Source organism: Sinocyclocheilus anshuiensis, unplaced genomic scaffold (assembly GCF_001515605.1).
Source record: "Sinocyclocheilus anshuiensis isolate Anshui unplaced genomic scaffold, SAMN03320099.WGS_v1.1 scaffold631, whole genome shotgun sequence".
Lineage (NCBI taxonomy): Eukaryota > Metazoa > Chordata > Actinopteri > Cypriniformes > Cyprinidae > Sinocyclocheilus > Sinocyclocheilus anshuiensis.
Window position 1 is genome coordinate 270,165 of NW_015548268.1, and position 14,608 is coordinate 284,772.

Below are 14,608 nucleotides of genomic sequence, written 5' to 3' on the forward strand. Positions count from 1 at the left end.
TGTGTGTGTGTGTGTGTGTGTGTGTGTGTGTGTGTTTGTGTGTGTGTGTGTGTGTGTGTGTGTGTGTGTGTTTAATATCTGTCCCACTTTCAAACCATCCACCCCATTAGATTGGTTTGGGAAGAAAAGCACATGATCACCATTCAGGCACATGCATAATTTTAAAAATTAAAAAAAAATTCTAAAAATAACTCTAGCTAATTCCGCTAGGTAAATTGGGTGATGAATGTGAGGTCTTCGAGGAGCCTATAGATCTCTCAGCTGGCAGTAATACAATTTTCATGAAAATGTGAATTAATTATACCTGTAGTTAATGGAATTTTAGAGGAGCTTTCGGAGCAACCAGGTGTCATGTGATGGGATGGTGGGATGAAGCCGTGGTTTGATGGATGAAGTAGAACTTTGCCCTGCGAAACCTGCCGTCCCACATTTGTGTTTGCTTTGACTGGACCGTCGCGCATCTGTCTGCTCAACGTCTTAGTTCCTCCTGGCTAACCTGCACCAGATGGCGTTTGAGCCTTAGACACACAAGAGCAGTTGTGGTTTTAATGATTAACCAATTTGTGGATTTTTGTTGTCCACTAATATGCAAGACAAGGGTGAAAGAGACAAGAAAATAGACAGAATGGAGAAAAATATTCATACAAAATGCTTTATTTTTGCAGACCAGAAAATGAAGAACCGCAAATGACAAATTGTTTCAAGAAAGACACTGAAAAAATCAACTAATGTAATCAACTTCCTACAAGCATTCAAAACAAAATAAACATTCTGTAGAAACTGTTGAAACAGCCATCAAACACCATAAGCCCATGCTAGGAAGAACACAACTGTAACAGCTTTAGGAAACAGGCAGACATGTTTGACGCTTGTTTAATTCAACACAATTAGCACGAGAAGCTTCAGTGAGTTTGCACTAGGTTTAGGCAGATTAGATTTCTGCCACTTCCTTCCATGCGGGCCAAGGGCAAGGCAGGAACTGTGCCTTCCAATGCACACACACCACACAGAGAGAGAGAGAGAGAGATAGCATTTGTCAATTTAATTAGCTCTGAAAAATTAAGCTGAGGTCCATACTTCACAGATGGACTCTGGGCAAAGTGAACAAGTTTTAACATACCAGAATTTCCCATGACAGAATTATGAAAACAGAGTTACATTTGGGTTCTAGCCAGCAAGATAAATTAATCAAATGGTTTTTTTTTTATGTAATTTCACATTTTAGGTCATTGGATGTGATATAACGAGAACTGCATTATTGTATTGGTCTACTGAGTAGGATATCTTCAGACTCTTACATAACCTGCAACATCCAATAAAAAAAAAAAAAGAGTAGAAATGGAGAATACAAAACTACAAGCAGAGGATATGCAGAGTCAGCTGGCTTGAGGACACATTTTCCTCTGGAGACGTATGGATTCCAGTTTGGACACTTTCTCACAGTGGTTGCAGCAGACTTTAAATTGGCTTGACCGTTATACAACTGCATAGTCACACTGGTGACCAATACAATAATTTGGCAACTTCAGATGTAATGATATTTTCTTTCCCAAAATGATATAATCCATCATTATTTTTGCTTCTGTGGTCAGATGAAATGCCCACAGTCAAGTCTGGCCTGTCTCCTTATAAAGAAGGGTGATACACTTTTGGAATGGCTTGTTTTCTGGAAGCCAGAAAGTGGAGTTTTTCAGCCAGGGAGTTCCCATGAGCAACTCGGGCTTTCCCTTAATCCCCTGTTTGTACTGCATTGCTTTTAACGGTGAAGTGTGTAATATTTTCTTGTTTTCTCCTATCCTAGTTTAATAAGCAGAGACAGCTATAAGTAAACCATTTGTAGGTTGGTTTCTCTGGAAAGTATACACTCCGTGATTTTGTGCGGTGCTTTCAAAACATTGTTTTGTTTGATTAAGAATCCTGACCAGCCTGACATAGCAACAGCTCAACCAATGGTGTGAGTTTAAGGCAAAACTAGCTGATTTGCTGACCAATGGCAGACAGAGAAATTCTTTAGGAAACCTGTTTGAAAACAGTCATCATTTTTGTAGAAATTCATATTTTAATGGTTGTAATACAAGAAAATATCAAACAATGCATATATAATATAGCTATATGCAGTATATTAAATAATAATTTCTATGGGAAACTAGTGCTTATATTTTTTATATACTGCAATATATGCATTGACCATGTATTGATATAGCAATGAAGAGAAAAACTGCACTACATTTTTACATGTAATGGCTTTATTAAAACACTCGATTCATTTCTCAATTCAAATATAATTATATTAATATAGTATATAATTATATTTATTTTATCACATGTACATCTATACATTATGAAGTGTATTATTGAATATAAAATTACATACATAAGTAAATATATTAGTGGCAATTCCTTATGTATTATACAATATGTTGTAATATATTAGCACAATATGCTATTCTGTATATTTTCAATATACATTAAATAATTTATTATATTGATAATTAATATATAAGGAAATATATTTTCTTTGCATAAGGAAAAGTTGTGAGGCTTATGTATGTAAAGGATTACTGTAGAAAAATGTATTGGAAATGTTCACTTTTTTTCTTCAGTTTCTTGCTGCTCTAGTTTCTTTTCACCTTTTTTCCCCTCTCTTTGTCTTTCTAAAGCAGAGTGTGGTTAATAAATCAGGAGGCGCTCATTAGTTCTGATCTGTGATCAGCTGGTGTGAGGGAGACTGTCTCTTCTCCAGCCAAGCTTTCTGATCTCAAATTGCTGGCTGATCCACAGCTCTCTTATCTTCCTGCCATGTATGTATTTTAGCACAGCCAGATCAGATCAGCACTCATATAGCAGACTTCAGAAACAACGTCATTGTATTTTTAATATCGTTAAACTCAGTTAGGACTTACAAATGCTGCACAATAGTGAACAGACAGAGTTTGCAATTAGCTCTTTCTACACTAATTGAGTTAGACTAGCAAAACCGTTATGTTAGTTCATGTTGAGTACAAAATGAATATGATATTTAATGAAAAACTGGTATTGGTGATGAGCGTATCTACAACAGGTGCACTACATGGATGTTATCCTGTGTTTTTAGCTAGTTTTAGCTCTTTGACAGCTGTGTGCAACTGACACTACTGTGAACCTTGGTTCATTTTTTGAAAATGTTGTATGGGATGACATCAGTTTCAGGTTGTTTAGCCTCTCCGAGCACTAAAGCATCTCCCTAAAAACCACAGCTTGGCACTGTTCACTGTCAGTTTGCTCAGTATATGTTCTCTGTGGAATTGTATTGCTGAATTCAGCTCAAAGATCTCCATTTGCTCCATTGTTTTCTTTTGCGCAACAAAAATGAGATATTAAATGAGATATTTTTCTGTGTATTACAGCTCTGATAGTCCTGGATTTGACCAAATCACACACATTTCTGTCCACAGTGTTTTCTCTTCCAGTAACCCCTGACCACACTCTCTCGCATCCGTCCTCTCAGACGCACTCACCGCGCGCTCACGGGAATGACATCACAATTCATGACTTCTTTATGAAGCATTCATTTTTCAGTACAGCACACGTCTGAAATGCACGCTTCCTTTCAAACGATTTATTTTTTTTCCCGGTACAGGCTCTGTGAAGTTAAATATCCTTCCTCATCCAATAAGCTCTTGTCTCCCGTTCAGGAAATTAAATCGTCACATTGACTATGCTTTATTAAATTGGGATTCATTAAAATTAATTTTTCATTCTAATATTCACCTGGGGTCTTATGAGCTCAATATGTGACACACGATAAGTCACTTTTAAGGTGATACTCCCTCTGTTCGGAGTAATATAGAAGTAATATTGTTCTCTCTCTCCTCAGGTTGATCTTGGATTCCTGCGCTTTGTCTCGGCGATCGGCACACAGGGAGCCATCTCTCAAGAGACCAACAAGAAATATTATGTGAAGTCCTACAAGGTGGATGTAAGCTCAAACGGAGAAGACTGGATAACTATTAAGGAAGGCCCAAAACAGAAGGTGGCTTATTTGCTATATTTCATGGTCTTTCTTAAAGGTGCAATGCGTCCCTTTTCTGATTTAACCCAGTGCTTTTTGACTCCAAGACCCCCCATTGTCCACAACAATATTCAAAGCCCCATGACCTCTCCACTCGCTCATGATTTACTGGATTGGATTTTTAAAAGATATTTTTACTGTCAATTTCTACCCAATAAAATATTTTAGAGCTTGGCATAACTATAAAAAATGTATTTAAAATGCCAGGATTTACATGACTTTTCCAGGTCTAGAAATTACATTTTTCATATATCACAGGTTACATGTATCCAGTGGGAACACTGAATCTATCAAAAACATTAAAAAAAATAAAACAAAAAACACTTGTTGAGGAGATCAATTATAATATTTTGTTGTTGTTGTTGTTGTTTTATGTTATGGCTTTAGATTTGGGATTTTAAATCATTTTAATTCATCTTGAGACCCTCTAATGGGCCCAGGTGCCCTGGTTGAGAACCACTGATTTAACCAATGTTGGCATGTCGTGTCTCAGAAACAAAAAGCTGTATGGAAAAACTACTATAAGCACTTTAACAAAAATACAGCTTGCACATTTCGGCTTTTAAACTCTCCAAAATCAATTGCACTAGACTTGCACTGTAAACAAAATTTTTGTTTGTTTTTTGAAACTAAGCGACTAATCAAAAGGATTTTCTGTGGTAATAGAGCAGTCGACATGGAACATAAATGTTACATTTTCATATAACAACGAAATACTGTTAGAAAGTCCTGGTAGAAGACCAAGTTTGGTTCCGTACAGCTCACTTTCCACTAAAAGATAAAGAAGACTTTTATTTTCATAATCCGTAACTAGGTACATTTCCAGAGCTTCTTGGCAGGAAGCCCATAAACATCTTCCTGTATTGTAGCGCTGTCACTGTGTGCCTCCGTTACACCAATCCATGCTCCAGATCCAGACGGGAATGCCACGCTCATGTGTTCCTCAGGGCTTGTGTTTCTCTGACTCCATTATGTGCCCATGTGGTATGTTAATCTGCCCGCTTAAAAGACTCAATTTGCAAGAACTGTAAAAACTCCAACTCCAAAGCCACCACAGTAGTCTGACTGATTTTCTTTTTTTCTCTTTAAGGAATGATGTCAACATTTGTGGTAGGGCTTTTTTTCCTTGAAAGGAAAGAACAAGAGAGTTAATAAATAGAGTGTGGCAAATGGAGAGAGTGAGAGAAGGAGGCATTCTGGGAAGGTTTACCAGGTTTAGAGTGTTTGAACAGCTGTTTGGATACACTTGAGCACGTGACTGATTAAATGAGGACTGAGGAGATGCTGATCGATTAGCCATCGGGTGAGATGGCTCTAACGTGTCCCTCAGCACAGAAAAGATAACTTTAGGAAGACATGCCTCTTACATATGACACATGGGTTATGTCTTAAAACCTAGTGAGCTATCTACCTAGACAGAATTTTGAGGATCATAGCCAAGAAGGTTCAAATAGAACAATAAAAAGCATTTGAATGAACTTCATAAAACCTGTCAAAAACATGTCCAGGTCATATTTTATGTCAAAATAGAAAAATAACAAAAAACAAAAATTAACAATATTTAAAAAAAACTTGTCTCCTCAAATTGAAATTATTACAGGAATGCAAACAAATCAACTGTAATGTGAAAAAACATGATATATTACATGATATATTTTAATATAATTATTACTTTTTTTACTTCATTAAAATATTGTCAAAATGCAAATCTGAAATTCATCTAAAATAATTTATTTTGCAAAATGCAATTTCATTTTAATTTTCACCTGATTTTTGTCAGAAATGTGAACTGGACATTGTGAGATTTACCTGATCCAAAGATTCTGTCTCTGTAGGCAGCTTCATAGATTTTGAGACACTTCCAGTGTGTGAAGTTTATGATTTTGATTTTGCTCATTTGTGAGTGCAAGACATGTGCATGCATAATGCATGTTTACGTCTTGCTCTAACAATACAAGTTTTGAAATAGACCTGTCAAGCTCAGCAAGCCAATTAGACGTGTGTGTGTGTGGGCCCAATTTCTGTGTCGACCCTCAACTAAACTACACTGTTCTCTTTTTAGAGCTTGCATTTTTAAGGTGTGGTGCCTTGTTTCTGTCTGCCTGGCTCTAAAGTGCTTTTGTGAGGTGAGGGCCCATTTACAGACTGCTGAAACAGCAGTTTGGCTGTGGGGTTGTTGCACAAAGGAAAGCCTTTTTACTACTTAGAGCAGTAGAGCAGAGCATTGGCGTGACATTTAAAGATAGTGGATGGCTCCTCCTGTGTCTCCCTCCCAGACACACACGTTTTGAAAAGTAGTGACCACGGACACGATTAGTGCCTGGATGTAACAGTGAGCTTAAATGTACCCAAAGGCCCAATTTCTGTGTCGACCCTCAACTAAACTACACTGTTCTCTTTTTAGAGCTTGCATTTTTAAGGTGCGGTGCCTTGTTTCTGTCTGCCTGGCTCTAAAGTGCTTTTGTGAGGTGAGGGCCCATTTACAGACTGCTGAAACAGCAGTTTGGCTGTGGGGTTGTTGCACAAAGGAAAGCCTTTTTACTACTTAGAGCAGTAGAGCAGAGCATTGGCGTGACATTTAAAGATAGTGGATGGCTCCTCATGTGTCTCCCTCCCAGACACACACGTTTTGACAAGTAGTGCCCAGGGACACGATTAGCAGCATGAATTCTGGGGTAGACGGATGGCTGTGTGCCCTGACTGGGCCTTAGCAACACTTGGCCATCCTGTACGGCTTACAGTTTGACCTTGTCTAGTTTAGAATTGAGTTGAACGTACTGATCTTAAAGCAGTACGCTGAGAGAGAGGCTGTGCAATACAGTGATTTTATCATTCTTACAGCATGGTAAAATAATTGTAACAGGTGGCCTAGATTGACCTGTTGCTTTTATAAAATGGTGGCAACAGCAAAATGATAAATAGGGTTTGCACAAGTGGGTTCAGTGAAGTGCTTAAGAATTTAAGTACATGAAAACTTGAAAATCAGCTTTTTTTAAGCAATTTATTTTAAATATAGAATGTGCATGTATGTGCCAAGGAACATGGGTTAATAAGGATTCATTTTTATTTTTTTAGGATTAAGGACTCATTTTATTAATTCATTTTAAAAATCTGAAACTGAAAAAGTAAAAGAGAGATCTTTCAAGATGTACTTAAACCTGTTGACCTTTGCATAGTGACCTGTGAAACAAGATACTATAAACGACAAGGTTGCCTTTGCTTCCATTTATCTTTCTTGTAACAATTTCTAGATGCTCCCTTCACAGAGAACATGTGCTAGCTGTCAGCAAGAATCAGTGCCCATGGACATAACACAGTCTGATTCATCGCTATGTCTGTTGCAACAACAACAGAAACCATTGTGTAACTGAAGCGTCAAAAACATTCAGCGCTAGTTGTAACCCAGACTTTGACATCACAAAGTGGCCTTTGTATTGCTACCCAGTTGGCTCCAGAGAAAATTTAATTCAGGCACTATTTAGGTTAAACACATCTAAACACATTCCTGTTATTTCTCTCTGTTTCTGGGGCGTCCCAGTATTAGGTGAGTCCCAGGCCTCAAAGGTCTGTCTTTGGTGAGTTGCTTAAACAAACCATGTTAATAATTAATGTGTTTGTTCTTCGTTTGTCAGATTTTCCAAGGGAACACCAACCCTTCTGATGTAGCGAAAGCCATGTTCCCAAAGCCCACATTGACGCGATACCTCCGGATCCGACCATACAACTGGGAAACCGGTATCGCTCTGCGCTTCGAGGTGTATGGATGCAAAATCTCAGGTTGGTTCCAAGAATCAGTTTTTTTATTTTACAGGCTTCAAAACGAACTGTCAACGGCAAAACTGGCATGCCTCAAAAATATATAGAAGCAGAGTGTTAATTCAGATTCAGAAGCAATGTTTTGTCAGCACACCACTCCATCATGATCTTTCAATTAAATGGTTTACGTTTTGCTTGCTTTGGAGGCAGGCGAATGGAGAAGTGTTTATTCATGCCTCTGAAAGCCATGTGCGAACTGTGCATGTGCAATATTGGAGGAGCAATTGCGTTATAGACAAGTGTTCAAGCCAACAAAAAGAACCGTGTATTCATGTTTCCCCACATTTGGATGTTCTTTATTCAAAATGAATGGCGTGCTCAGCATGCACGGATGCTGCTGCAACCTCTCCACTTCTACCCCAATTCTGCCTCTACCCTCCTCCCCCGAGCTCTAACCTCTCAGCCTCTCTCTCAAACACACACAGATGTACATATTGCACATGCTATTGCACACGGCGAGATCTACACCCACCAGCCACAGTCAGGCCCAGCTGGCCCTGTCTTCATTTGCATACTCATCTGCATGTTTTGGCATGGCTCCACCCTACAGAGCTTTGATTGCAAAGGCTTTCATATCATCAACGGCTTCCCACTGAGAACATTTCCTCATATGTGTAGGAGGAGGGCGAGCGTGTTTGCCATCATGCGCCGTCTATCAGCTTTACGTTCAACATGCATAGGGGCTTATTTTTAGAGTCTGCGTGTGTACACAGATTTAGCACTGGTTGTATATTTGTGTGTGTGTGTATGTGTGCGGTTCACCGCAGTTCTGGAGCGCAGCTGTTGCAGTCGTGTTTTGATCGGGTGAACAGACCGCATTCTAAACACATCACAAGAGCGGAGGCCTCCCAGTGACATCATCAGTGTGCATCGGGCTTGTGATGATGCGGCCAAGTTGGGCGAATGATTAGGGAAGAATCTCCCTCTAGTTTCACTTACTAACAATTGTAATGGTATTACTACTGTATGTTTTTGGACAACGTTAAGCATGTTTTGAAGATATACTTTGAAACTTTTTGCACATTTACCATGGTACTACCAAGAATATCATGGTACATGTCCAAAAACGTTGAAAGTACCCGTTGAGTAGCACATAAACACCATTATTTTAGTAGAAAGGTATAAGTCAAAATACCAAAGTATTATCAAGTGATACTATTACCATTTTACCATGGTTGCGCCACAGTACTTTTTGCAAGGGCATATGCAAAGGCTGTGTACTTGTACTTGTACCATTATGGTAACCATTCATTACCATGGTAAGTATTAAAGTGCCACGGTATTAGCATCTGATGCCGCTTCACCAAAGTACATATCACTTTACCAAGGTACTGCCACAAACTCTATTCCTGGGCACTATGTTTGTTAGCACTGTACCTTGATACTACCCACAGAGGATGCCTGCTAGCAGTTAGGAGGTGGTCTTGTGCACAGTTCAGGTCTAATAGGCTTTCCACATCCACACAGCCATTAACTTCCTCCCGCTGTTTGTAAATAAAACCATATGTGTGTGGTCATCCAACCTTTATGTGCTGTGCACAGACCAAACCAACAGACGAAACACGCAATACACATGGACCAGTCCACCCTCAGGGTGTGTCTGTCAGAGTCTACCACACCAGGAGCTTCTACCATGCATCCCCATCTGAGATCCATAAATGGATCCCGATGACAGTGCCAGCCAGTGGATTGAAAATAAACTTGGTTGACTTCCAAACTTTGAGGGCCAACCACCTCCATGCAGATCTTTTTCAATCAGGTCCCAAAACAATTTGGCATGCATATAGCAGAAATTACACGCAGAGACATTTTCCAAATTTGGCAAGGGTTCAAAAACCTCAACCCCGGCTGTACATCCACAAACAAACAATGGAAAAATCAAAGTCCCAATCATTTGTTGTTTTAGGAGGCTGGAACTCACATTTGGACTCTCTGCAATTTCTGAAGGGGTCACAGACAAGTGCTCTTTCTGTTACAAAACTACAGAGAAAGTACTAAGGCAGTGTTGTGAGTGAAAACTCTGTTCTGGTGGTATTTCACGGGACATTAGGTTCATCTGTGACTAGTCCAAGATTGTCTCTGACACTTTCCTGCTCCACAGGTGCTGATCGTAGATTATGGTATTGCTGGCAGGTCACAAATCCCACTGCGTTAGAGAAGGTACGAAAGTCGTGACAGGCAACACACAGTCATTTGGTCAGTGCTGCATGCCTTATAATTTCCCTCAAACTCAGCCTGCTTTTGCCTAAAGTAGCAAAGCATGAAAAATCCTATTATCATCGCTGGAACAAAGGAAGTCAGTTTGGAGAGATGAAGATAGATTACAAGACGAATGAAGGGATAGGTTTGAAGGAGGTGAATAAGAAAGCAGATGAAAAACAAAATGAAAGGAAGGTATAAGTGAAGCAGGACTGAGGATGAGGGCGAGAAACTGTTCAGAAATAAAAGGTAGATTCACTAGAGAAAGGTTTTAATTAGGTAGCTTGAGAAAAAGAGGCAGAGGAGTTAATGCACAAGGTCAGTGGTGAAAGGAAGATGGAGAGAGAGAAACAAAGAGAACAAGAGGTTTCTTATCTCTTCTGCCCACTTCATCTGTCTTTCCTGTGCAATGAATGTCTTTCCTTCTCTCTTTGTTCAGCCTCTTTATGGTCTGCGACCTCTTTAGGTTGTTGGTTAGAACGTTTCCCAGCTCACTGAGATGTGACCGTTTCTACCAGGTTTATCAGCCAACATCATTTGTTTCCTCTCTTCCTCTCAGACTCACCCACTCATAGCTAATCTAATCTTTCATAGACACGTCCTCAATTATCATTCAGCTCTTCCACTATGTTCTCAAACAGCTCTCTCTTTCTCTGCGTCCATGTGTTTTATTGGCATGACAAATAAAGGTACATTTGTTTTGCCACAGTAGTGGCAGGTTAGACAACAGTCTTACCGAGGGATCAGGGTTTGGCTGGTTAGCATGGCCCTGTTAGCCCCTGCCGGTGGGTGCCAAAATTACAAAATCAAAAAGTATCTTTCTCTTTTGATGGCCAGTCCAAGGTTTTTTGAGGGTTTTTAAAAATATGAAATGCACATATTTTTCTCTGTCTGCTGCTTTTCATGTGACAGCTCAGGATAGTCACTAGTGAAGGGTTTGAAACTTCCTTGAATCTAATACTCTCTTTGTCCTTCAACAGAGTACCCATGTTCTGGAATGTTGGGAATGGTCTCAGGCCTTATCGCAGACTCTCAGATCACAGTTTCATCCCAAACCGAGCGCACCTGGGTGTCAGAGAATGCCCGTCTGCTGACCAGCCGTTCGGGATGGACCTTGTTGCCGCAGCCCCAGCCGTATGTGGATGAGTGGCTGCAGATAGATCTGGGTGAAGAGAAATTGTTCCGAGGTTTGATCATCCAGGGAGGTAAACACCGTGATAATAAGGTATTCATGAAGAAGTTTCGGCTGGGCTACAGCAACAACGGATCCGACTGGAAAATGGTGATGGATGCTACCGGCAACAAGCCCAAGGTAAGATATAGGGAAGCTGGAAAGTAGTTGGACATAAACTGGATGTTCATTTAGAATAGCTGTGAATCACTATGAAGTTCTTAAGTGCTAGTCTGAGACTGACTCTGAGATTTGTTTAGCCTGATTTTTAGGAAATTAGTTGTTACGTGTTTAACGTGGAGCTATAATGTATTCTCCCCGAAGCCTTTAAATCAGGAGTGTCAAACTCAATTTCTGGAGAGCTGGAGCCCCACATAGTTTTGTTCTAACCCTGCTCTAACACACATACCATGTAGTTTTCAAATAAGCCTGAAGGACTTGATTAGTTGGATTAGGTGCGTTTAATTAGGGTTGAATCTAAACTCTGCAGGGCTCCGGCCCTCCAGGAATTGAGTTTGACACCCCTGCTTTAGATGGACAGAGGAGAGAATGATAATAATTAAGGCCTGTTCACACCAAGAACGATAACTATAAAGATAACTATATTAGCGTCCACACCAGCGGACAATATCATCTGTTTATTCTAAGCCCATGCTCCTCTGCCACTTTCAGTTCTTGAGCTCGTTATAGCAGGATTGATTCTGATTGGTTGTCAATGTTTTTATCATTCAATATCATTCAAAAATAATAATTCTAAAGGTGATTCCAACTATATCATTTATCTGTGCCTTTATCGTTATAGCTGTGATGTGTGGACTTTACTATTTTTTAGTAGTTATTAGTTATCGTCCTTGGTGTGAACAAGCCTTTAGACTAATGCTGTGAGCACAATATTGGGGAAACATCCCAAGTGCATTCAACAATACTACTAATAATTTTAATCCCAAAAAGTCATAATATCAAAATAGAATAACAGTATAGTGTTCATTTGAGATCATACTGATACATGAACAGACAAATTTCAAAAGAAATGCTGCATGAACCACATGAAATGCGTGACTTTTTTGTAGACATAGCCATATCTCCTATCAAAAAGCTGGATTGGAATATCAATCCTAGAAGGCCCCTTTTAATACCCTTATATTTCTTCCTTAGTTTGAAGGATAAAAGGAGACATATTAGCTCAGATGGCCATTAATGCTCTTTCATTACTTCTTGTCTTATTCTGTACTCTACCTCTGGCGAGTGTCTTTCCTTCCTTTTTTTCTGTCTGCCTCCTGTGGTACCTCGTGTCTGGGTTTTAAGGCTTCAGAAGTGTGAAGTCAAAGGCGGATGCTTTTGAAAGCCTGTGCATCCTGCTGTAGTAGACTGCAGTGTTAGCCCGCAGCCTTTCTTTTGCGCTAGCTCAGCCGTACAATGTCAGAAGTAAAGTTGAAGAAAGGCTTTGTTGCATTAGAAATACAGCAGTGCCCAAGTTAAGAAAGGTGTGAGCTGTGTGCCCTCTCACTCGTTCTCTTTCATTAATGCTCTGTTCTTTGCTTTCCCTGTCAGAGTAACTTTGGGGGTACTCTTAATAAACCTTTCACATTTATCTTTTTCCATTTTTATCTTTCCAAGTTCAATTTCTCTGCTTGACTGCTAACTTTGTCTCTGACTCTGTCATTGTTCTTGGCAGATATTTGAGGGGAATTTGAACTATGACACGCCAGCGTTGAGGACGGTGGAGTCTACATTGACACGCTTTGTTAGGGTGTACCCAGACAGAGCCACTCCTGCTGGGATGGGACTTAGATTGGAACTTCTGGGCTGTGAAATGGAAGGTAAGTTGAAAACTCATTCACAGACACACATTCATACCACTACTGAGGAGTACCCAAGAAGGGACTTAACTAACTTTCTAACTTAACTACATTTTTCAGTCGCATTAAAAGTTGCTCTGCTGTTTTCAAAATGTGTAACTTTAGGCTAATGTAGCGAGTTGCTTATTCCAACAATCATTTTCAAAGTAACGGTGATTCTTACACATAATGGACAATCTTGCATCAAGCCAAAGACATATTGTCCAAAGCAAGTCAACAAAAGTCAAACAAAATTATAGACCTTTGATCTAAAAGGAACTTGACAGTCCTCAAGTGTGTGGTCTTATAGTACAGATGCTATTTGATTGAATTTGGACTTATCCACTCAAGAGAACAGGATAGAGTACGGCTTAGCTTTCTTCATAATTACTTGTCCTGCCGATGCAGCATCAAAGCATGTCTTCTACCCAGAAAAGCAGGGGCCTGTGACACTGCTAAATAAAAGGGCCCATCACAGCTGGAGATAATCTTTGGTCTACCTGCCTTGAAGGATTATGGAAAGGTCCTTGATGTCTTCCCCTCTGTCTTACTTTCTGAATTAGTTTAGCTCTGATGGGGTGTGTGTGCGTGTTTTTTTCTGTTGAGGCAGCGTTAAGTGGATTTACATATTGGATTTCTGAGCGGTTGTGAGACTTGCTTGTGTAAGCCACAGCATCCCACTGGGAGCTTTAGTCAGATGATAATGCTTGTTTTCACTTTTAATGCCAGCACATGCACACGCAGTCCAACACTGTGTATATAAATTCACCCAGTTTCTTTCCTTGTCTTATCTAAAACCCTCACAATCAAACAAGTGACCCCATATATACACATACGCATTCCTAACAGCAGGGCGCTAAGTCCTAGCAGGAGCATGCGATCAACATTGCTGTCCAGAGCCAGCACGGTGACCTCGCTGTGACCCCTCTGCTTTAGAGACTGTCTTTAAAATGCCCTCAGTTCACCCGCGCAACTTCCACTACAGCTCCCATTTCCCCCTCTCCCTCCCTGCTCATTTTTTCCCTCCTTCTGTCCCGGGAAAGCCCTACAGGCTTAAGGGCAGCTCATTACAAGCTGAGAGTAAACACAGGGCTTTAGGCAGATGTAGGCAAAGGCCACATCCAAAGGGGCACAGGCAGCCATAATAAGAGGACACAGCAGTTTCAGCGAGCTGTAGCGGCCCAGGGTGGAGCATAACATCCTCAACCCTGCAGCCAGAGTCACGCACAGGCCCGTATCAAAGGGCTACAGACTTGGAATGACTACAGAAAGAGCATAAACATTAAAGGTGACATATAATGAAAATCTGACTTTTCCAGGTTTTAAGTGCTATAATCAGGTCCCCGGTGCATCTACCAACCAATGAAACGTGAAAAAGATTAACCCAGTAACTTTGTTTAAGTAAGCCTTTTTCTGCAAGCGTCTGAGAAAATGAGCGTGTCTGATTTCACTCCCTTGGTGACGTGGCAAAGGGATCTCATTATAATATTACCGGCCCTTAATCTGTAAATTTCCACCCACGGTGCCGTTATT

The 14,608-nt window shown here is 40.1% G+C and overlaps 1 protein-coding gene across 1 annotated transcript in view; it reads left to right on the forward strand.

The window, feature by feature from the left end:
- nrp1a (neuropilin 1a) overlaps positions 1 to 14,608 on the forward strand; it is a 62,541-nt gene that overhangs the window by 39,371 nt on the left and 8,562 nt on the right. The window contains 4 exon segments of the mRNA XM_016443268.1: positions 3,857 to 4,012; positions 7,684 to 7,828; positions 11,047 to 11,378; positions 12,913 to 13,057. Of these exon segments, the coding sequence (XP_016298754.1) occupies positions 3,857 to 4,012; positions 7,684 to 7,828; positions 11,047 to 11,378; positions 12,913 to 13,057 (778 nt within the window).